At 33.6% G+C, this 25,260-nt stretch overlaps 3 protein-coding genes and 1 long non-coding RNA gene across 4 annotated transcripts; all 4 read right to left on the bottom strand.

The window, feature by feature from the left end:
* Window positions 1-4,493: 4,493 nt before the first annotated feature.
* Window positions 4,494-5,696, bottom strand: LOC149244153 (monooxygenase 2-like). Its single transcript, XM_089367933.1, has 2 exons — window positions 5,516-5,696; window positions 4,494-5,407 (listed from the first exon to the last, which is right to left on the bottom strand). Exons 1-2 carry the CDS (start codon window positions 5,652-5,654, stop codon window positions 4,821-4,823), a joined length of 726 nt encoding a protein of 241 aa, XP_089224059.1. The 5' UTR covers window positions 5,655-5,696; the 3' UTR covers window positions 4,494-4,820.
* Window positions 5,697-8,211: 2,515 nt separating this feature from the next.
* On the bottom strand, window positions 8,212-9,051 carry LOC149244152 (anthocyanidin-3-O-glucoside rhamnosyltransferase-like). Its single transcript, XM_089371449.1, has one exon. The coding sequence runs from the start codon at window positions 9,049-9,051 to the stop codon at window positions 8,212-8,214; it is 840 nt and encodes a 279-aa protein (XP_089227575.1).
* Window positions 9,052-19,396: 10,345 nt separating this feature from the next.
* Window positions 19,397-19,976, bottom strand: LOC149244151 (uncharacterized). The gene is made up of 3 exons (XR_016245827.1): window positions 19,829-19,976; window positions 19,598-19,677; window positions 19,397-19,498 (listed from the first exon to the last, which is right to left on the bottom strand). It is a non-coding gene; the product is annotated as an uncharacterized LOC149244151 (long non-coding RNA).
* A 2,311-nt stretch (window positions 19,977-22,287) lies between these two features.
* LOC149244150 (uncharacterized) lies at window positions 22,288-23,033 on the bottom strand. The gene is made up of 2 exons (XM_089371448.1): window positions 22,683-23,033; window positions 22,288-22,593 (listed from the first exon to the last, which is right to left on the bottom strand). The coding sequence occupies exons 1-2, from the start codon at window positions 23,031-23,033 to the stop codon at window positions 22,288-22,290; spliced, it is 657 nt and encodes a 218-aa protein (XP_089227574.1).
* Between the last annotated feature and the right edge of the window lie 2,227 nt (window positions 23,034-25,260).

Here is a 25,260-nt window from a genome sequence, read left to right as displayed (position 1 = left end):
ATTACTAATACTAAATAAAAAGGGGGGTTGTTGCTGGCCACAACACCTTGTTGATAAAACCCACATATATCAACAAATCCAAAATTTTCTTTTCATATTCTTCCATGGTCATGTTTTCCATATTTAGGTCAAAGAACTCCCACATCTTCTTATCATAGTATTTCTATGAAATATACAAATGTTGAAGAAATTTCTTCAAACAATTCAAATATATGCTTTTCTCATTGCTAATTGGTTTCTACCACATGGAGGAATTTTATTGTAGTTGATATATCACAATCATGGCTTCTAGAATATATGAGTAACTACGCAACTAAAAATGTTTTATTATTCCAAGAAACTAAGTTTCAACATCATCTTATCATTTTTTTCACCATTAAAGTTTGATGGATTAAGCTTCCTAATCTTGCTTTGCAATCTATCTAGCTCATGTCTTCTTCTTTTTTTTCCTATAAGATATACTTTTGTGTTACTCCTTGAATCTTAAAATGCATAAACCTTATGGTTTAATTAGTTTAAGAGTAGTGATTTACTTGATCTCTATGAGAAATTATTAAGTTCTTGTATCCTCTTTAGTTATCCCTCCTTGCATGAGATTTTTCTTCTCCCTCATGTCTTAAACGTGATCCATTCTTCATTTGTCTTTGTAGCTGACTTAGACTTTAAAGAAACTAAGTATTTGTTTGATTTTTTTCATCATATGTTCTTATTATTCTTTCATTATTAGATAAAGCACTTTACAATTTCACCTTGAAGATCCTCATAGTCTCTACGGACTCTGTGGGCTCCACCTTACTTCTCTGTCCATTAGACTATGTTTCCTCACCAGTTAAATTGATGTTTACATATTTAGCTTCTCCTTCATTTCCCTAACATATTTGTGGACCATGCGTGTTTATGATCTATAATTCCTGATCTTGTTGTGTTTGTACACCTAATTTTGTAAAATTTTTGTTAATTAGAATTCTGATTACATGACATTCTCCACCTTGATTCATCAATAGTACAAATGGAATAAACTATATTTTGACCCTTTAAGCATATTTTACACTAGATGTTCTTTCCACTAACTATACTCATGCTTCATTATGGTTTCTCTGAAAAATTTACATCCTTTGGAAAATTGTCATTTCGATTCCATTATCCCCTTTTCACTATTGGAATATACTCAAAGGCCAACTTTTGCCACTTACAAAGGATATTTGTTTAGAAGTAGGAATTTTTTTATGTTAGGAACATTAAATAATATTTATTTGAGTACATATAGACTTTCATATTTAAAATTTGATGCCCCATTAAAATTTTGTATCAATGTGGAATTGTCAACATTATTTTTTTTTACATATTCTTGAAAGTAGTTTTAGAAAAACTATCTATCTCTCAAACTTAGAATTTTGAAAGACAAATCACTAAAGAAATGCTTTCTAGATTGATGAATATGTAAAAGGTCGAGTAAATATATTTTTCTAGTTTTGTGATCTAGGGTCACCTTTCCTCCTCAAAAAATATCAAAAATATCAAAAAATGTTATATAATACTGGTTTTTGGCCTCTTTTTATTTCCGCATGATGTGGATTGGATCATTATAATATTTATCATTTATCTTGATATGTTTGAGAGTGGAAAAGTTTGAGTAATTAGGATGGATGCCAATTTTTTTGCATGGGCTCCATTTTGGAGAATTAAGGTTTAAAACCTTCTAGAAGCATTTTGAGGAATTAAACGAAGTTTTTGTGACTTATTAAACATTTGTTGCACTTGCAAATGGGTGTGCATAATATTCTCAAAAGAAAATTCTACTCTTAATGCATCCCAACTATTATCCTCCTCCACTCCTTGATGTCCACATACAACATCCAAAGATGAAGGTGTAAAATATATAAAACATGTTTCGAATGAGGACTTACTAGTAGGACTATGGATTTTTTTTTATAAGAGAGTTGAATATAGACCATATCTTCATCCCGAGTCTTCATATCCTTCTAATTGTAATCCCTCAAAGGATAAAAGAAATTCTTGTAGTCTACCTCTTCTTTCTTATATGTTTGTAAATGGAATGTGATAGACCTATTTAACTTCATGTGCATTTACTGCCATAACATAGTCTAAAATGCACTAATAAATCTAGTGTCATTGTCCGAAATGATGCTTATTGGTATCCCCAAGTGCACTAATACTCATTCAAATAACAATCTTGCTACATCTTATTGTCTAATGGTCTTTTATAAAGCATGAGAATGCACATCACTTTGAACCTATCAACTACCACAAAGAAGTAGTCATTTACTATTTTGGTTGTTGGAAAACATCCCACAAAATCAATGCAAATGTTTTCCCAAAGAAGAATGGGTGTAGGTAAGGGATGGTGAAGACCCTATTTCTTACTACTCGGCTTGCCAATAAAATAGGATTTTCATACTCTAATTAATCTTGTGGCATCTTCTTGCATTTTGGGTCAGTACACATAACTCCATAAGTTGTCAATTGTTTCCCAATACCACAATGCCCTATAATATTGGAGGAATGAGCCTCTCTGAATAAGCTACAATGGCTTACCTTTAGGAGCACAAAACTTATCTATGTTATAAAGTAACCCATTAGGGAGATGATAGTCAAATGTGTTTCCACCATCATCTAAAGAGTCCTTCCCTATAGATGTTGAAGCATCTCCTTCTCATCTTTTGTGTGTGCCTTTCTCTATCCATCATGGGTGAAGGGATCCATGTCAAAAGAGTTTCCAAAGATATAATTTTATATGCTGGTGGGCTTGAAAGCATGTATGCCAACTTGTCCATGTTAACCTTCTTGTATTTCATGAGTAAATGAAATCATTAGAAGAACCTCATTGACTTGAAATGTATCGTCTACCTCAATGTTTTGCCCATATGAATTTTTTTTATTTTCAATTGCTTTATATAATATATTTGTAGTTGATATTGATATATTTTACACATGGACATTACAATATTATATTTTTGATTGTTTTACACAACACATACATAATTATTGACATTGAAATATTTTACTCAATATAATCATTGAAATATTCTATTTACGATTCACATTGTCCACATTAAAATGTCTCTTACTCTATAATATATGATATTGAAATATTTTAGTCATCATACATACTAAAATATTTTGTTTCTCATCCACATTGATTTTATTTTATTGATATTTTTTAAATTCCATATATCTAACTCATTAAGAATTGAATGAATGACTCCCATGGGGCATAGAGAAAATGTTGATAGGGTGTTAGGTTAAGGCACTTCGTGGTATAAATTTCATGAGCTTGAAACTCCATTGGAAAAATGCCAACCATGCTAAGGGCTGGTATAGCCATTAAAAATGATTTCATTTAAGGTAATAACTGAGATATTTTATTTATAGTGAACATGTATATATTTATGTTTTTTTGTGTGGGTGTCTATAAAGTAGATATCTAAATATCATGGATATTCAAACATCTTGTTTAAGTCCTACATTGAAATATTTTTACAACATAAAATAATTACATATCTTCCTGGCAAGTGATTAATTTCTTATATTTTCACTTCCCTTAAAGCCCTTATAAATAAAATATTTCAATTCTTTATGATGGGGCATATTTTAACATTTTAATGTGGAAAATGTGAATTATAAATAAAATGTTTCAATGTCAAATACATATATATTATGCCAACCTGGATCCATCTAAAATCAAATCTATTTTCACTCTAAAAAGAAAATTATCTCTAAAAAAAATGATTCCCTCTTGACATAACAATAAACCAAATAAATATTTTTTTAAATAATAATCAATATTATTTTCTAATTAATAAATATTCTATTTTTATTTTAAAAAACATACAATAAAAATTATACATTTCTAAATACCTTTTTGCACTAACAAATAAGCCACATATTCAACCAAAACAATATAATAAAAAAAATCCAACACATTTTCTAATTAATAAATATTTTATTTTTATTTAGAAAAAAACATATAAGAAAAATTACACATTTCTAAAAACCTTATATACCTTTTTCATTAACAAATAAGCCACATATTCAACCAAAACAATATAATAAAAAGAACCAACACATCCCCTTGGATTCATATAGCCCTGACAAGTAAACCACATATTCCAGTCCCAACAATATTAAAAAATAAAATAAAATAAAAATATATCCTTTTGCACTTACAAATAAACAAGATATTGAGCTGAAACAATTAAAAAAAAAAATCAAAACCAATACATTCCCTTTGGTTCATATTCTAAATTAAATACCAAATAAATTACAGATTTGTATATATACCATTTTACACAACAAATAAAACCACATATTCCACTAAAATAGTGGAATAAATGACAAAAATTACTATTCATGTTTTTTGATTCCCCAAATAAATTACACATTTCTATATACCATTTTAGACTACAAATAAAACCACATAGTCCACTAAAATAGTAGAATAAATGACAAAAAGAACTATTCATGTCCTTTGATTCCCCAAATAAATTATAGCCTTTGATTCCCCAAATAAATTACAGATTTCTATAAATACCATTTTACACCACAAATAAAACCACATATTCCACTAAAACAGTAGAATAAATGACAAAAAGAACGATTCATGTACTTTGATTCCCCAAATAAATTACAGATTTCTATATATACCATCTTACACAAGAAATAAAACCACATATTTCACTAAAACAGTAGAATAAATGACGGAAAGAAATATTGATGCCCTTTGATTCCTATTGAGATGATAGCAAAACTTCATATGGAATAACCTATCAGCTGCCCTCGTCCGGATGAAATAAGACGGTTCATTTGAAATCGAAATTATATTTACGAAATGGGTTAGGGTTGATCGGAGGGAACAGAGTCCGAGAGTCAGTGGCTGCAAAGAAGCGGAGATAAGACATGGACATCACAGGCACCCAAAACCACTCGCGAAGAAATCGAAGAAAAGGGGAGTAGCCATCCATCACAATGCCTGCCAAAAATGATCCTCCAGTGATGCCCAACACTCTCCATTTCCTCGCTGCCCCGTACTCTCTAAGACATTCCTCTACCATTCTTTCTTCTTCTATTCCCCACTTATTTCCTAGATTTAAATTTAAGACGGAGAGGCATCTACCCAAAACGACAGCGTCCTCAATTGCCGAGCAAGCGCCTTGACCCAGATCAGGTGTCATTGGGTGCAACGCGTCTCCAACAACTGTGACGCTCCCCTTGCCCTTTGCTTTCCTGTCCCACTCCCACGGCCACACCCACCTCAACTTTAGATCCGCTATACTCATTGTATCTGCGGAGCTGCCCTTTATTAACTCTCCAATGGGTTCAGGAAAATCTCTCACCGCCTTTAACGCTGCGCATCTCAGAGTCTCGGGATCGCGAGATACCTTGGCATCTGTAGAATTATTTATGGTGCTAATTATAACATAAATAAAAGCGAAGCACCTACATAATATACAAAACTGAATTGATAAAGAGGTGGATATCATATTTAAGAAGTTACCTTGGGGTTGCAATTTCCTGGTTATAAACCAATAGACTTGTTTATCTGTGCAGGGAACGAATTCTACCCTCACTCCTTTACCCACTATTTGTACAAATTTTTTCTCTGTTATATGATGGCCCTCAGGAAACATTGCCATCCCTCTAATGGCAACACGTCCGGTGGGCTTAGCTGCTTCTAAGCCAATGGCAGTTCCTATTACAAATTCAAAATTCAAATTTGAATTCCTTTAGCGCCTTTACTAAATTCAAAATAAAACGGAATTTGGAAAACTGTGGTCAGGGGTTAAATTTGACGCCCGTATGCCCGTATTTCTCTTTTTTACCCGTAAAATACGTTTGAGTTTTAAATTTCCACGTCATGGGCAACTTGCCATTAATTTCCAAAAACGTCATATTGACTGGCAGGTTTAAAAATTAAAAGTTTAATTTTTTTTTTATTATAAATTTCTTTTATATATATATTTAACCTTATGTCATACCCCTGGTCGTTGTTATTCCCCACACGAATCGTGAACCCGCGGTCCCGCGTCCTCGTTCAGCGATTTGAATTTGGAATCTGAATTGGTGGAATCTGAATTGGTTTCCCGCGCGAGTTTCATTTTCAGCTGCAGCTATTATCCCGTGATTGAATCGATTTTGAGTTGTCATCTCCTTACATCGATTGTTCACAGTTCTCCGATGGATACGCAAAGATCCTTTTGAGTAATGGGTAATGGGCTTTGCTTGCAGGTGGAGGAAACATCATCGTATCGAGTGTTAATTATGCTGGAGTTGCATGTTTGTTTTTGTGGGTATTGTTCTGTGATTGATGTATTCAATATGTGATTTGTCTCATTTCTATGTACATGAACCCTGTCTCTGTGAACCCTGAGAGAGACAAAGAAACACTAACGGTGGAGGCAGGGCACGATGGTATGATTATTTTCACATTTTTTTTAGTGTTTTTATCCCTGTTCTAACAATTTGATATAAGTTGCAAATGTCATTGAATTCTAATATTAAATTATGGAACACAGGAGGCCGTTATTGTGTTGGTTGGTTATGGCTTATCTGCCAGGTTGCAGAAGAAAAAGGAGTTGTGAAGAATTTGCAGAGAATAAAAATGGATCGTCTCATTTTACAGGTATGTATACATTTTTTTCTCAGACATCTTTTTCCACTTTAATTCGGATAATAATGATAAGAAGGGAATAAATGAATCTGACTGTGTATAAATTTTGTATACTAGATTTGATTGGATGTAAATTTGTAGTGTATTCTCAGTGAATTTAGTATTATCGGTAGAAAAATCAATCTCAGACAACACCCAGATGAATCTGTAAATTCTGTATACTAGTTTACATTGCATGTAAAATAATCATAGTGTATTTTTTCGTAAATTTATGATTATAAGCAGAAAAATCAATCTAAGACAGAACTCTATAAATCTAAAACAAAACCCATATCAGCCCAGAGCAACAAATTTCGTAGAAATGAAAATAAATGACCATTCCCGCTTCTTGTGGCCCTCATTTCTCATCCTTTAGTTTCACTTTAAATTAGGGTAATCCTCTGAACTATCCTCCCAACAATTTTGAAATTAAGCCTTCTGCGCCTCACAAGTTGGAAACAGGGCAGAAAAATCCACAATTAAAAAAATTCCTCCCAACGATTCCGGTGTTAACCCTTTCCTCAATTTTAACATCAATATATCTGGCCTTGGTTTAATACTAGTAAGAGTGTTGGGGATTTTCAATGGCATCAAATTTGGTTTCAGGGTTCCAACCAGATATTACCATCTCTGTAACTTGGGGAGGATCGGCAGGGAACCCGTTGACTCTGTAATAGTTCCCAGGGCTCCACGGCTTTGAAAACTCGGTGAAATGCAATAATATTTAAGAAGTAGATTCAATTCGCCAGTCGACCATGCATGCTCGGGTTTGAACTTTTGAAGATCATCACCGAGGCTGCTGGGTGTGGGGTGAGACGAGGAGAAAAGTGTAGCACCTGACGTCCGGTCTAGGGTTCGACTCTTTCAGAGATCATTAATAATTATTGTTCTTTAGTGAAGTCTTTAAATGCAGTTTCTTCGGTGTCTTGCCAACCTGGAATATACTTATTGATACGCCATTTCTAATATGTTTTCTGGAAATGTAAGCCGCATCATGCCCTAAGATGTTTTCTGGAAACGTAAGCTGCATCATGCCCGCAGCCCGACATGTGTATGTCAAAGAAGGCCAGCAATGCATAATAATTCTATTTTTTATTTTGGTAAGTTACGCAAATGGGCAAGGGCTAACCAGCCTGTCATAGGCATTAAATGTCCAGGTATATGCATACTCTATAACAAAATAACAAAAAATGAAAAATTTGAACAATTATGAGTACAATTTGAAATTAGATGAAACTTGTACAAATAAATTTTAAAAGTCATATGATGGGCAGTTTAAAAATAAAAACGTCATAAAAAAATTCCTTGACGGGTAGGGTCACCCGTCAAATTTAACCCCTGACTGTGGTAGACGAGGAAGCCAACGGAGGTTGCAGGAGGAGACGGGACAGGTCTGACAGTGGTCGCAGATACATTGAATACTGGAGCTTGCCAGAGGTAGGGTGATCGAGTTGCCGGAATATGCATGGAGATGTATGGCTTTCATGCATATGTAGCATGCCTTCAGATGCACGAATGTCCTGTCACAGGTACTTAGCGCTCATTTATGTTTCTATAGGGTCTGAAATAGGAACTGCCCACGGTGGGCATGAGCGGGCCGACCGAGAGTACGGCGACTCCGATGGCGTTCTGAAATAGCGAATATACTTATCTTCGTATTCGAAGGAGGATTTCACCGCAACCGCCACGCATCCTTCCAGGGATTTAGAAAGCCGATAGATCGGAGGAACGTGCCCGGGTATTCCGCTGTACATAACTAAAATATCCTGCGCTTCGTACAGCATGAACGAGACCGTGGACGACGGGAATCCGAAGGGCGGAGCGGCCAGCTCCTCGGCTGTTATTTCCTGGTTCCATAGTTTAGAAGGGTGCAAGAAATAACAGCAGCTAACCGGAGCAAAGACTGAGAAATAAATGACCGGAATGCGCATCTCTGCAGCGGCGCTTTGCGCCCAATATTGCACGAAGTCGTGGACGAGATAATCCGGCGACAGCTGCCCGAGCAGGCTTCGGAACGGCTTCTCCATGCCATCCATGGCTTTCTTGAGGGGAAACGCCATTTCTGCCGGGATGTCTGCTGTGCACTCGGCGCCCGGAGTCAGGCCTTCCGTCGGCGGTAACAGCAGTTCCAGCAGATCGATCGATCCTGGCCACTCCTGTAGCTGTAAGGAAGGCCTGAGCCTGGAAATGTTAAGAGGCGTGGAGAGGAAGGAGATGGTGTGGCCATGAATTGCGAGAGCCTTAGCGAGCTGTAAGAAGGGATTTATGTGTCCCTGAGCCAGCCATGGGAAGAGCAAAAAATGAAGCTTCTTCTCACTCCTCTGACATCCATCATACAGGTAGCTATCAGTTGTCCGGAAATAATGGCAAATGTCGAAGAACATCGCAGGGCTCTCATCAATAAGTATCGCGGGATAATTAATAATTCGATATAATAACAGGCAAAACTTATCCCATAGTCTGGCCCACCTTTCCATCTACCTTTACAAAGACCGAAGTTGATATTCATTATTGAAGATCTGTTTATCATCGGAAAACGTTTGCAGCCGGAAAGCCGGAAAACTGTGTTATGTCTGACATCATCTTTTATTTTTTAAGACACGTTTTTAGCCATAATCACATTAGAATTAAAATTTTGATATAAATCACAGAAGTCTCAATTTTATAATCATCTGTCATTGTATATGCATTAGCAAGAAGCTCTAGGCGATTCAATATACACCACTACTACTACTTCCACAGAATGCCAGCTTGTGCAAAGGAATAAATTCACCACAAAAGTACATAATTTTATATCAATTAAAAAAAAAAATAGAAGTAATTAAATGTAAAAAAATTTATTTCCATTTTTGAATATGTATAATTTTATACTTATTAAAAATATGTCAATACAAGATTTAGATAAACTATTTAAATGTCCATTCTAATATATATATAAAAGAAAGAAAATAAGTATACTTATTGTAAAGTAAAAAAAATCTATTATTTCTTAATAAAATAATAAAAGGAAAGTGTGTAATTTGTTTAATTCTTAATATAAAATTATTATGTAGCATTTAAGAAATATTAATAAAAAAAATAGATTACAAATAAAATATTTCAATTATTTTAGTTCATTTTGGATATATTTTGTGTAAGTTTACATAGTCTACACAATCCAAGTGCTTAATGATATTTTGAAGGGGTTGAATCCATTTATACATTAAAAAATGTAATTTAAACAATGAAATTTTTTATATTGCACTATAAAAGAAATTTGCACTTCAAGAGATTTGATAAATCCATGGTATTGAAACTATTTTATCATCATTATTTTAAATATGTAAACATGGAACACTTAATTTTATTACTCCATGGTATTGAAATTATTTTATCATGGAGAATATATCAATTGTTTTTATATTTCCAAAAAAATCCATGAAAAACATTGATATTTAAATGCATACATCTATTATTCATTATTTTAAATATGTAACTACCAACACTTAAACTCATTTAAGTTTAAGAGTAATAAATAGACACCAAAATTGTTGTATCAGACACTTGTTTATGGGGAAACCCTTTTTAGAGTTGAACCTTTGAATTCTTAAAAGAAGAAACATGTTCTTAAATATTAGCTACCTTTTAATTATTTAAAAAAATGCAATATATGTAAGATATATTTTTAAATTGATGATCATAATGTAATAAATAAGTATTATGTAGCAATAGTCATATGACAATTATTATGTAATATAATCATTAATATGCAATATTGATTAGTTATAGAACCATTATTACACGATATTTATTTACTACATTATGATAATATTTCTAATATTATACCTTAGGTATACTACAAAATCCTTCCTCAGATTTAAGAAGATTACTTAAATTTGATGAGATTTTTTGAAATCGCTAGGAAAAATGAGTCTTTTTGTAGCTTTTTTCAATTAAAAAGTATTTATTATCAGGGACATGCCTCCTATTAAGATTATATCCTTAAATTAGAATGAGTTCCTAGATTTTCAAAAGTTTATCCACATAAAATTGAGGAACCTTAAATTTGATTTGAGGAGGTTGTTCAAAATTAATTCTATACAACCTCCATTAGTTTGAGAAGGTTATTTAAAATAGATTTTGTGCCACCTCATACTCTTAAATTTGGAGAGGGTTCCTAGATTTCCAAGAGTTTATCCACATCAAATTTGAGGAACCTTAAATTATAGTAAACCTCTTTTGATTTGAGGAGGTTGCTCAAAATTGATTGAATACGACCTCCTTTAGTTTGAGATGGTTGTTGTCAGGCAATTTAATTGTTTAAATTTTGTTACATTCAATTGTCAATATGTGGTCACAAACTTATAAACACCAACATTGTATGTGTCAAACTAATACATAAATTATTCTCAAGCTATGAAATAAATTTTACAACCTAATGCTCTAAGACATGCATTGGCAATAAAATTCTATCAAAATGGAAATTAAAGGGCTACAAAAGTTTTTTGGATCACTGAGCTTATGTTTTCAAGTGCACTTTTTGAACTCCAATCATAGTCCTTTGTTTGGCATCAGAGGCATTAAATGGTTCTATGATTCCTTAAGAAGCACTTTCATTCTTCAACCTTCAGTGCCTAACTTCTTTACACTTAAAAGATAAAATTCAATTAGGAAGAAAATAAAATGCTACAAGTTTGTTGGATCACTAGGATTATGTTTACAAGAGCATTTTATGAGCTTTGATCACAATAATTTGTTTTGCGTTAAAGACGTCAAATAGTTTATCAATTATTTAAAAGTCACTTTCGTTCTTCAACCTTCAGTGCCTAGACTCCATAGGAAATCCACACTTTTGCAATGGACACAAGAATGTTCAAGAACTAAAATGATAGTGATTTAAAATATTGATATATAGAATAAAAATGTATTTAATTACCTAATCTAACTAAGAAATAAATTAATTTGAAACACAAACCAAGTAGGGGGGCCTACCTGTTGACTTGCGCTACAAAGGAAAACTATAGTATATTTACTTTGCTATGAAATAAAACTCATAATAGCATAATTTATATTAAAACAATAATACACAAGTTCACATTACAATTATAAGGCAGTGTGGATAGACTCAACATGAATCCACATATACGTTGTCATTAAACTACAATCTACACCAACATATGGCTTTCCGATTGGACCATTTGAACAACTTTGTAATACAAAGAATGGTTTCTTTCTTGGTCAATCCTCTATATTACAAGCATTGAACTTCAACCTTTACTTTTTATAGATGTTATATAATATAGGGGATGGTGTCTTGAACCATGAATAGCTCCCATGGATATACACACTTTTTAATTGTTTACATCTCGAAAATAGAGTATGGGGAAATGCAATTAACATATACAACTTTTGTTGACATGGATAACTGCTTGTATGTTGGAATAGGATATTTACATGACATGGCATGCATGAAAATATCCATGCCACTTTCCAAAACCTTGAAATTGATTAACTATTCAATTATTGTTGTGTTGTATGCATTGCCACCCTACGTTTGACTTGAGCATTAAACGTGAGTTGGTACCTTCCTTGTCTAATTGGAAGTAATCCAACCAACACTAATCCATCTCAATCCACCTAGAAATGAAAACCATGTGGTATATTTCACCTTGGGGGTGCATAGATATGACAACTAATGATTTGGGTTACTAGATTTTGACTAGTGTTACAAGATCTGATACTCACATTAGAAAAGGAAAGCTTTAGCTCAAATAACTCATTAAAAATAAGGGAAAACATTGACTTATCAGCATGTGATGACCATAATGCAAATGATTGTGACAAAAGGGAATGATAATAGGCTATATGAGGGAGTAGAAAGGGAAAAAATCACACTTTTGATAGTAGTAAAGGCCTCAAAATGAAGGCCCAATTTCTCCCCCACACCTTAGATTTTGCAAGTCCTTATGCAATCTTGGGTGAATAGCCAAAGCTAGATCCAAAAAGGTCCCTCAAAATGGATGAAAACTATGTTTCCAACACCTCCCCTAATTATCATAATACAAGGGTATATTTCACATATCTCATCTTACTTGTCTCTTTAATCTAGTTTATTACATTTATAATATTTTTAAACCTTTAATTTAAATTTTAGATCTATGGGTTATAAAACACTACACATAATAAGTAAAAAAACTAACCAATTCATAATAAAACAAAACCATTGTATAGTGGGAACCCAAGGATGATAAGGCCCTTATCTTCTTAATGCCCCAATACCCATGTCCCTATTGTGCAAAAACTCCTTATCATGTCCATATCAATCTTATATGACAATGATACATTTTAAAGAATCCATGTTGTGTTCATGGCCCTGATCATGGCCCTTTAGCTCAAGAAACTCAAGTTAGTGTCCCTCAATTTCTTTCTCAACCATGGTCTCAAACTCAACCCTAGTTCACAAAGCTTCAGATTATCCCTAGTGCACAAAATCCCATATCAATTCCCATATCCCACATTAAGAATGATAATATCCTATATAAGATATGTTTTGTGGTTTGAGGTTTTATTCATGTCCCTTGGTCCCTAGAGACTTCATCTAGAGCCTAACGACCTTATTTTCCCTCCATTCCCATTCACAAGGCTTTGAGACCCATTTTTACAATCCAAGGCATTTGAGGAGAAACCATATTCCACTTAAAGGCTAGATATCCTCATCTTCGAAACTTTCCCAATGAGGACCGCCACTAGTATACATAGATAATACATATTCAATATATGTGTTTTGGTATATATGATATGTATAAGTATCAATATATATGCTAGAATATATAAGAACAATATGTTAGTATATACATGTATGTGTGTGTGTTGGTATATATACTAGTTATATGTGTTGGTACATATATCAATATATCTATTGATATATTTCTAGGTGTGTGTGTGTGTGTATATATATATATATATATATATATATATATCTATCTATATATATTAGTATATATTGTAGGTATATATACCAATATATATACTTACATATTATGTTGATATTTATACTAGTATGTGTACCAACATACATGTAGTAATAGTATATATATTGAATACATAATGTGTTGGTATACTAGTGGTTGTCGTCATTGGGTAAGCACAATATATAGATAGATTAAGAGATTAATACTTTAGTTTAGGGTTGTAAAAGCATCCTAACTTGGTATATTTTAATTCTTTAATCATTATATTAATTCATCTTTGTTATGTGGTTGTCCCTAATATGCTAGTGGTTGTCCTTACACCATGGTTAGGGCCCTAATACAAATCCCTATTATACTTGTAGGATAAATATTTCATTGCTTGTGTGGTGGTCCTCATTTTTCAAGTTTTCCCAATGAGGATCACCATTAGTATATTGACATAATATATATATATATATATATATATAATATATGTTGACAAATCTACCAACATAATATCAATATATCTATAGGTATATACATGGACATATTTACCTAGTATATATCTACATAATATGTTTCTCTCATCTCCTTATGAAAGCATCACTTAGACCATTTTCTAAAATACAAGATATGTTCATATTGATTTCCATTCTTATTGCTTTGCACAATAAGTCTACGATAGTTTTTAAGTAACTTGTTTTCCCTCAAATTCCTTCTACCAAAAAGTAAAATGCCATCTATAAATGACAAGTGGGTTACCTCAATGGATTCCTTAACTTGTATATCTCTGAATAATCCATTTCCCTTTGTTTCGATAATCAATCTACTAAGCATTTCTACTACCAAGTGGAACAAAAATGGTGACAAGGGGCATCCTCGCTTGTGACCCCTAAATTTCATGAAGAACCATAAAGGAGAGCCATTTATTGACACTTCAAATTTTGCAGATTCCACACACCCCATAATCGAATTAATAGATTGAAGTGATAAACCTATTTAAGGAAAAACTAATATGAGAAGGAGCCTTTTCACTTTGTGATGTTCCTTTGAACGATCAATTTTCATAACTATTATGGGTTGTTTTATAGTTTTTATTGAATGAAACCCCTCCTATGTTTCCCAACAACATCATGAATTTTCTTATTAAAAATAAATCCAAATTGTTCTTCTAAAATGGAATTAGATAGTGTTTGTTTCATTTTGTTTCCAATGGTCTTCGAGAAAATATTGTAGATAAGGTTGCAAAGGGATATTGTTATGAAATCATCGAAGGTGAAAGGTCATTCTTTTTTGAATTAAGTGTTATAAAATCCCCTAATATATTTCCATATCTTCTTCCTTTCTAAATCACCCTAAGAAACTTATCCTGTAAGAAGTTGTAGAATCCTAAGAAGAATTCCACAATCCAAGCATCAAGGTGTGGAATTTTGGCCATCTGAAAAGTCTTGAGAATATCTTTTAATTCTTCTATTCCTATAACTCTGTAAATTCATTCATCTCATCATTAAAGAATATAGGAAACAATCTAACTATTTTCATAATCTCCCCTATATTAGCTACATCATTCTCCTTAAACAAGGATTGGAAGTGTTGTTTACTTACATGGGAAATATCCTTAAAGGATGAGACCTGTGAACCATATAGACCTATCAACTCCATAATATAGTTAAATTTCCTTCTATAGAAAACATATTTTTGAAATAAATTCATATTATTATATCCTCAAAAAATAAATTTAGATGGATTTTAAATGTCCACTTAGTTTCTTCCAGCTTCAGAAGGACTTTCTTTTACCTTTAAGGTATTTTAACCATTCATCCCCATTGTCAATGAAAATACCATTGTTATTTTGGTCAAAAAGTTCCTATGTCATTGCATCCACAACCTTCAAGTCTTCTTGGTATTATTTTGCTTCTACCTTTTCCCAAACTGTATCCAACTTCTTAACTCTAACCAAGTTGTTAGAGAATTGAAGCATTGCAGATTCACCAATGAAAATTTTATACTTTATTTAATTTCTTAGAATTAGATGTCTAAAGATTTCCTCCAAGAGCCAAGAGTGATTAATATTAAATGGAAATGAGGCACTTTGATTCTCCACCTCAAATTAAAATAGGGTAGGTAGATGGTTATGGTTCCCATCAAAACCTACCAAATGATTTTCATCTACAAATCTCCTGAAGGGTCTTCTTAGAAATAAGAAAATGGTTCAATTTCTCCAAAACACCAACCTTGCTACTTTTGGAATTTCACCAAGTTTAAACAACCTTAATTGGTTCAACATCCATCAATATTAAGTCTTCAAATACATGAGTGAAATATTTTTCTAGTGGATCTGATCTACCATCCTCACCCTACTATTCTCTTGAATTCAAAGTTAGATTTAAGTCAATTCCTATGATCACAAACTCAAGGTTCATTGATATTTTAAATTGTTCTAGAATGTAACTAGTTTTTATATGGAGCCTACAAGTTCACAAGTTTAATTATCTCATCTATGTCCTTAGCCCTTCCTTCAACCATAATTCTAGAAATGAGATAGATAAAATTAGTAGCCTTAAATCTATCATTATAACTAGTTACTAGAAGATTAGAGAATCCTTGTGCATTCATACCACAAAAAAAATCTCCTTTAATATAGAGGAAAGAAAATCAATTGATTTAGTCCCCTCATACATTGTCTCTTGGAACATAATCACATCCAACCTATACATAGAAAGCAACATTATGAGGGATAAATTCAGTAGGAAACCCCCCTAACCTGCTAATGTTAAAGGACAAAGAAATCATGATGTAGCAACCTTCCTAGGGTTTTTTACTCTAAGTATCCCTTGTATGGTCAATTATTTTCCTACCTTTAACTCCCTTTAGGCCTTCACCTTTTCTTTTTTTTTGAGATATATAATTTTGTCCCCATTGGATCCAATTTATAATGCATCAAACCTAAAGCACTCTTGATCCTTCCTCCTTCATTTTCTAAGCTATATTTTCTACAACAAAAATGACATAGGAGATAAACAAATTTATTATTTAAGTATCCACAAATTGCATAACATTATTGAGTGGCCACCCTTAATGCAACTTTAGAGATGAATTCAAAACCACATTAAAAAATCAACAATTCTCCAACTTCGATTAATGAAGTACCACTAGGTATAAAAAATATTTGAAGTTTCCCCTCCTAAACCTCTCCTTTAGGTGATAAGGACTCTTCATTAAAAAAAAAAGAGCTTGTGAATCCAAAGAAACAAACTCCTTTACATTATATGCACCAATTTAATTAGATTCCTTATCGGACTCCAGCTTTTTAGTTGAGAAGTATTGCCTCTACTTAGGGAGAGCTAGGTTGATTTCAACCCCTTGAATGGGTGACATTCTTCCTTTTGGTTCTTCTTGATCCAATGGAGTCTAATCATTAAGGACATCTCATTTTCTAATCCACCACTTCTTCTTAGGCTACCATTAAGGTCTTCAGATGCTACACTCCCTCCACAAAGGGTCTTCCTAATGATACATTAACCAATGAAACAATTTTAGTAGTATAATGATTAAATTAGTATTCATTCCCTTCTAAAAAATTCAATTTATGTTGAAAACCTATTTGTAATATCAAATTTAATGAGCACTTTATCCATTCATTTGTCAAAGGATTCCTAGAGATTTTTCTCAACCATAATAAAACACCTAATGTTACCTCCAATTAGTTGTAAAACTGTTTCATTCCATAATTTTAGTGTTATCCCAAGGATAAGCATCCAAACATGTTGGATACTCATTAGTTCACAACTGGTGTCAAACCCTAGCTTCCAACTATTCAGTACCGAAGTGGAAGGCCCTTACAACTAGTCATTTTTAAAGATTATTGTACTAGCAATTGTCCCAAAAGGTACAAAGAGAGGCCGATAGGATTATTAAATTAGAATTGTTGAATTTCTCTAGAAGAGATGTTGGTTCAAGCCTACAAGGAGCAAAGAGATTTGATGTTTGGAGTTCTATGCTTTTTGGACACCATATTTCTTTAAATACAACTTAATTTTTTAGAAAAGTTCAAGCCCAATGCAGTTCTGCCATGCAGACATACACTTAAATCGCTACTGGGCTTATGATATTGACAAATTCAAAGTAAACTGGTATACAAGAGAATGTACCAAGCTAAACCACAAGTTACACATCTTCAGACCTGAAAAAGTACATAACAATGGTTTGGCAAATCAATAGCGATATCATAATTGCTTTTCCTTCCACATACATACAATTGCTCCAAAGGCAAGGACAAGAAAATTTTCAGCTCTAGTGAGCACCAGTGGGTCACTAAAACGAGTGACCACTAATGGCTTTCACATTTATACAAGGAATTGGCAAGGGATTTTACATGGACTCCACTCAACTTCAGACACAGCTTCAGCCAATATGCAGAGTGATTGAAATTGAACACAGCTAAGTAGTGACATTGGCTCACAGTAATACACCAAGTATAAAATATTGAAGCTTTTACAGAAGCAAGGAGTAAGAAAAATTATGAAGCTCAGAGAAGTAGATTTAAATCAATCAAAGCTTGTTGAATGGCTATAACATCCATAGAAATAATCTTCCAAGGTTCTGCTCTCATGTACAAGATCTACACTTTGATCTGGACTACTGTTTGATACCAAATCATCATCAACTCCAAGCATTGCAAGTGATAGATGAATTTTGATGTCACAACTCCCAGGGTTTGCTCCAGATTCATCCTCAATCAATTCATCTAATTCCATGGACATTGTCAATTGCTTCTTGGTCCAATAAGGTAGGTCATCTCCTTCTCCTCGTAGTAATTTCAAAATCTGCAATAATAAGTTACAAACAAACAATGAGGAAGAATAAGTTCACGTTCTTACATTAACATTTATCCATTGTTTGAAATTTGACAAAGCCAGTTTAATGCAAAGGTAAGCCACTTTATTTGGGGAAACCAAAGCTTTCAATTCAGATCTTGCAATCCATATTTCAGCTAGGATAGTGATTCTCGGGAAAGATATATACTCTCTTGATATTGGAGCAAAAGAAAATATGTTGGCTCTTCTTGCCTATTCAAGGAGGGGTAATTTTCATACTGAAGCTTTGGTTTGAGATATGATGTAATCTCTTTTGCTAATATTCAAAAAATCTTATATTTCATTAATGGAAAAAGAGATTATTGTTAATTGAGGCTTTGAATATCTTTCCATATTCCACCATCAGCATTCAGGGCTAACCTATTTAAGGGTGATGATTTTACAAATTGAACTACTGAACAAATGTTTAGATTACAACCCGAAACACTAGATCTAAACACCCTTAACTCTATGTCAAAAGGATATCAACTCAATATTTCATGTGCCATTCTTCGTTATGGTCAAAAACAATTCTAGCACTAACTCCTCATATGAAAGGAAACATCTTCAAGAAACTAAATTTGACATAAGATCAAAAACTGAAACATATATACGCAACTAAAGAGAATAAGAGTAATTAGTCTATTCATTCGAGGTCGAAACTGATCTGCCTATCTCAGACAACATGTTGCACCAATGACCATTCTCTTCATCTTGCTCATGTTATAAGCATCTTCCAAAAGTGGGTTTGCAAGTTCTTTTTACAGAGCCAGCTACCAGTAATGGCCTTGCCTAAATTTTGAAATTTACAAGAGATTAAGATTTTGAACCAAGACAAAGAAACCAAAAGAATCCAAAATTATCAAACACAAAACAAGCAAGGACACCAAAGCCCTACCCAAACAACCAGGCTTTCTTGGCCTTTAGGATTCTTGTCATTGATTGGTTTTCTTCCAGTTATTAGCTCTAGAAGAACTACTCCAAAGGAATACACGTCTGTCTTCTCATTAACCTTGCCATACAAGAAATATTCTGGAGACAGATACCTGAAATATGATAGCAGCTAGTTTTATGAAGTCTTGATTATAAATGACATTTATTTTCCTAAGGAAAGAGCCGGTGTAAAGAAAGAAATGGATATTTACCCAAATGTACCTACAACATCACTACATGTGATATATGCAGATGTTGTTGAAGCCCATTTGGCCAGCCCAAAATCTGACAACTATTCACAAGATATCTTTAGTTAACGATCCATCGAAAGATGATTTGCTAGTTAATGATCAAGCAAATCTTATTGTAACATCTCCAACCAAAAAATACAAACAATTAAACATAAGCTTGAGAACTTGTTTCTCTCACAAAGATCAAGATACCTGAGGTTCAAAGTCTTCAGAAAGCAAAATATTAGATGATTTCACATCTCTATGGATGATAGGATGAGAACAACCTTCATGCAGATAAGTCAAAGCTTCAGCAATTCCAATGGCCACTTTCAGCCTATCTTTCCAATGAGCCTATGGCTTGTCCTTTCCTCCTGTAACCCAACTTTTTCTGAGAACTGGGAACAACACTTAACACTAAAAAATAATAAAAATCTCCAAGGATGTAACATGATAAATGCATGAAAATTGGCATACTACATACCATAAAGAGTTTCTTCCAGACTTCCTCTCAGTAACAAGTTGTAGACCAAAAGTACTCCTTCTCTTCAACACAGTAACCAATTAATGAAATAATTTCTTCGTTATGGGCAAAAAAAATTCTAGCACTAACTCCTCACAAGAAAGGAAACGTCTTCAAGCAACTAAATTTGACATAATATCAGAAACTAAAACATATATACGCAACTAAAGAGAATAAGAGTAATTACTCTGTTCATTCGAGGTCAAAACTGAGCTGCCTGTCTCAGACAACATGCTACACCAATGACCATTCTCTTCATCTCGCTCATTTTAATGTACATACAAACTACTGGGTAGTTAAAAAGAGGAATCTAATTGTAGCGGAACTTAGGGTGAACAGCAATCACGCCTGCTCTAGCTTCACTAAATTTATACCTGCACGGTCCAATAGATATGCTAAGAAAACTATCAAAACATTTTTACAGACATTCTTATCCTCCCAAAACTTCCAAAGTCATAGACTGCTAAGAAGATATGATAACTGGCTAGATTCGATGTAAGGAAATGTGCATGGTGGATATCCAATTTTCCCTATTCATTCTAGAAGTTTAATCAAAATGAAATCAGGCACAGTTCAATAAAAGTCTAAGATAATGCGATCAATGCAAATACAGCTGAACCACATGCAATTAATTTCAATGAAAGCACTAATACAAGATAATTCATGCTAAAAGTCTAAGATGAATATATACCTTATCAACAAGAAAGTTTTTAATTGCAATAGGAAGAGCAGCACCACCACAACTGTGGACTCCAATTCCTGCAACAGAAAAAAATGCAAAGAAATGAACAACTCCTGCAACAACAAAAAATACAAAGAGATGAACAACTCCTACAACAGAAAAAAATACAAAGAGATGAACCTACATATAAGGATGATAAACATTTAACAAATATAACACAAAACAACAAGCATATATATACTATATGAAACTATATTTTGCTGTGAGAGGAATCTGCTATCCATAATGAGATGATGCCCATCACTAGATTAGATGGAGTCACATCATATTACACAACAGACAACAAAAAATCACAGTTTCATGGATATAATTGTTTTTCCCTTGCATATTTCCAATATAACGACTTGTCCAATCACTCTATCTTTTCCCTTGCATATTTCCAATATAACGACTTGTCCAATCGCTCTATCTTTTCCCTTGTGGCAATATCTTGCAAATAGAGCAGAAACCAGTAAAACATATACTGTTTGAAACTTTATTTTTTCTAAGATAGGAATTTTCTTTCCATAATCAGATGATGCCCATCACTAGATTAGACTCAGTCACATCATGTTTGACAACTGACAGAATAAGAAATCACATTGTCATGGATATAATTTTTTTTCTCTTGCATATTTCCAATATAAGCACTTATCCAATTGTTTTATATTTTCCCTTGTGGCAATATCTAGTGAATAGAGCAGAAAACAGCAAAACATATACCGTTTGAAACTGTATTTTTGCTAAGATAGGAATCTTCTATCCATAATCAGATGATGGCCATCACTAGATTGGACTAAGTAACATCATATCGGATAACAGACAGAACATGAAATCACATTTTCATTGATTCAATTGTTCTTCCCTTGCATATTTTAATATAAGGACTTATCTAATTGCTCTATATTTTCCTTATGACAAAATCTTGCAAATATAGCAGATTGTGACAAAATCTTGCAAATATAGCATAAAACAACGAAACAAAGTGTTTGAAACTATATATTTGCTGAGATAGGAATCTGATATCTGTAATCAGATGATGCCCATCACTAGATTATAGTCAGTCACATCATATGATGCTCATCACTAGATTATAGTTAGTCACATCAAAATTTGACAACAGACAAAACAAGAAATCACAGTTTCATTGATATAATTGTTTTTCCCTTGCATATTTCCAATATAAGGACTTGTCTAATTGCTCTATATTTTCCCTTGTGACAGTATCTTGCAAATGTTTAGAACAAAAAACAATTGATTTCAGATGAAACAGTGAAGTAACTTCTTACCTGTTATGACTTGAAGTTCAGATGGCCTCCAAGTTTGCATGGATAATAATCCCGAAGATTGTTGCTCTGTATTGAAATTTCTTCGCTGGTTTGTTCCTGGACCAGATGGGGAAGAAGTATTGTATTCAATCATTTCCAATCACAATTCAAAGGCCTGCACCGCTTCTGCTGCATGAAGCCCATGTAGATCTAACTTCCAAATGTCCTTATGTTTTTCATTTCTAATTTGAAGAATTTCTGCAGCTGCCTTAGCATTTAGTTTATCTGCAGCTGCCTTAGCATTTATATGTTCCTCTTTTGATTTTATAGAAATATTCCTAGCAGTGCTGTGATCGCCTCGCAAATAAGCTCTTTCAACTTCCCTTGAATGTCGATTTGCAGCCCTGCTTGAAAACAAGCGATGATAATATATGTTCATGCCTTCCCAATTATCAGTAATGATCACCTTAAAAAAATTCAATGGACTTCATGGAAATAGGCTGGCAAAATATACCTGAGCATCCACAATGCTTCCTTTCAATGTTTCAAATATACATCATCTTCCTTCCATTCTGGCTCAGGGGGAGCAGTTGGCATGTGTCCTCTTGCAACTGTCACATGTAAATTTTCAAAACCCAAGGACTTAGGCAATAGAGGGCCACTTCCTTCACAACTCTGATCAGGTAGAGAATTCTCAACAGCTTCAGATGCATCAGAGGGATCTGAATTCTCCGGCAATGTCATCATAGCCATAGACTCTAGGGAAGCAGAGGCTTGTTCAAGCTCATAATTAATAGCCACTAAAACATCCTCTATTAGGCTCTCATCAGCCCAACCATACAAGGCCTTCAGTTTCTCTACTGCAACCTTTTTCTGATTTGCATCATCTATCATGCCCTGCAGCATAGCAGTGCTAGCCAGGGTTGTATTAGGATAAGGATCAATCAATTTCTCTGGCCTAACAACAACTTTTTCTATTAATTGAGAAAATCCTTTCCAAGGTTTGCCTCTAGAATTTGGAAACATAAAGGAAATATTTCCGTGCCGCACCATAGCCTAGACATCATGTCGGATGGACCCCTTGGCAGCACCACTGGTGCCCATCATGGAGCACTTACCCGCTGAGAAAAGTGTTGTTGGGTCTATATAAGGAGATCACGAGATCGAAACCCTTTGGGTTTCCGTCCAAAGCAAGATAAAAAAGGGGGGTCTATTGTTTACTCCTTCGGCTAAAGATAAAGGGAAACAGATCATTCATTAATGAGGATCTTATGCACATAATTTCAATGCCGTACCTAGCTAAAGAACTCTCAAAGCCACCCGTCTGTACTTCCAGAGCTCCCGAAACCACGCGTAGGATTTTTGAAAAATAGAGTCACTGGATTGTTGTTGTCGATTTTGCTTTTGTCTGAAGGATTTGATGTACAAAGATGAAGAAGATGCATTGAATTTGCATTGAGAATTGGACTAAGAATCCATTAAAAAATCGCGTGAGCTCTGAGAAATTTTGACCCCCCTCAAGAATTGCAGGCTGAGAACAGACCCAAATCGAATTGCGCTCGACTCTTGCCGTGTTGCTATAGAAAAAGGAGCAGTTGGATTTCTGCGCGAATATATACACGGCGCTATACTAACCTTTAAACCCTGTCGAATGTAGAGGGAGGAGTTTGTGCAGATAGGTGCATGCACCTGGACTTGGGATTTTGCTGCACCCAAGTGGTGTCCTGGAACTCCGACGTAAAATGCGTAACAACTGGCTGTAAAATCGGCAGCAGAAACAACCCTTCAAATCAATGGTTGAAAGTTTCTCATCTGATCGAATGGAGCAGGGTAAATTATCCTATTCTCTATTGAATTTGAAGGTTATCCATCCCTTGACCATCAACTTATATTGGGAGGAATATCCAAGAATATTTCACAATCTTGCTTCTAACCAAAGTATCATAGAGTCTTCTTTTACCAGTTTCTCAATAATCTTGTTGATCAAGGGTTGGTTCATCAAGACTTCGACCCTATCCATAATACATCAAGTTTGAGCACTAGTTTCACCTTGTCCTTTCTATATATAATACATTTTTTTCCTTTTCTAAGTGTTAATGCATATTGGATTGAATTTGTCTCTAAGATGCAGACTTCATGATTTGACCTTAGCTCCATCCCTAATAACACCTCTCTCACTCTTTCCACAACCTGACTAGAGTTAAGGACTTTAAACTTCACAATATGATCTATACTCAAAATTATAGATATCAAAGGCTCGAGCACTTGTAGTACATCAATCCTTGTTTCATTGCCTTTATGGTTGGAGTGAGATGACCTTATCTCATGATCTCTATCATTGATCAATAGAATGTCTAGCTTGATCATTGGCTTGCCATCTGTCACTATATGTCTAGGAATTCAAGGCATCACCTAATAGACTAGGTCCTCCTTAAAATCTTTTGTGTTTCTCTAGATTTTAACCAACTAATTATGCATCTAAAAGATGAATAACAAATTCCATGAGTCATCCTTCCCATTAACTATTGTGTCTAGATTGTGAACCATGAATTTGATGATAGAGTACTCTAGAGTTTAAAAACCTACAAAATAAATTATGAAATAACCCTAGGATGACACATTACCTTCATTAAAAGGCTCCAAACATATCCCTGTGTCTTTCATTCTTAAAATGGTCACCATCATCTAATATAATATACCCATAAAAGATAACACAATAAATGATATAATAATATATTTACTAACATATTAAAGGATATAACATAATATTTACTATTAATGCAACATATAATATATCATTTAGTACATTAATAGTTTTTCAGTTATATCTTTAGTAAAGTCTCATAACTTTAGTTTTAATGATAATTTTAACATTGTCATTTTATTATTAACGGACAACTCTTTTTAATATTATATAATTTCTTTGTTAACTTAGTAAATGTAAGTATCTTCCATTCCAATGATACATTTTTCTTATTTATTTATCAAATCCATTATCTTATTCTTTAACTCTCTTAATGATGAAGCTTGATATGGATTTGAAATGTCCATACTATGGCTACCAATGTGGATAGATTAGAAATATTTTGACAAGATCCTTGTATTTTCATAAAAAAAAAATATGATGACATAA

The sequence above is a fragment of the Pinus tabuliformis genome, chromosome 8, assembly GCF_031772625.1.
Source record: "Pinus tabuliformis cultivar Carrire ecotype Pingquan chromosome 8, CPIR1, whole genome shotgun sequence".
Lineage (NCBI taxonomy): Eukaryota > Viridiplantae > Streptophyta > Pinopsida > Pinales > Pinaceae > Pinus > Pinus tabuliformis.
Note: the sequence above shows the minus strand (reverse complement) of the source record. Positions and strands in the feature narration are given on the sequence as shown.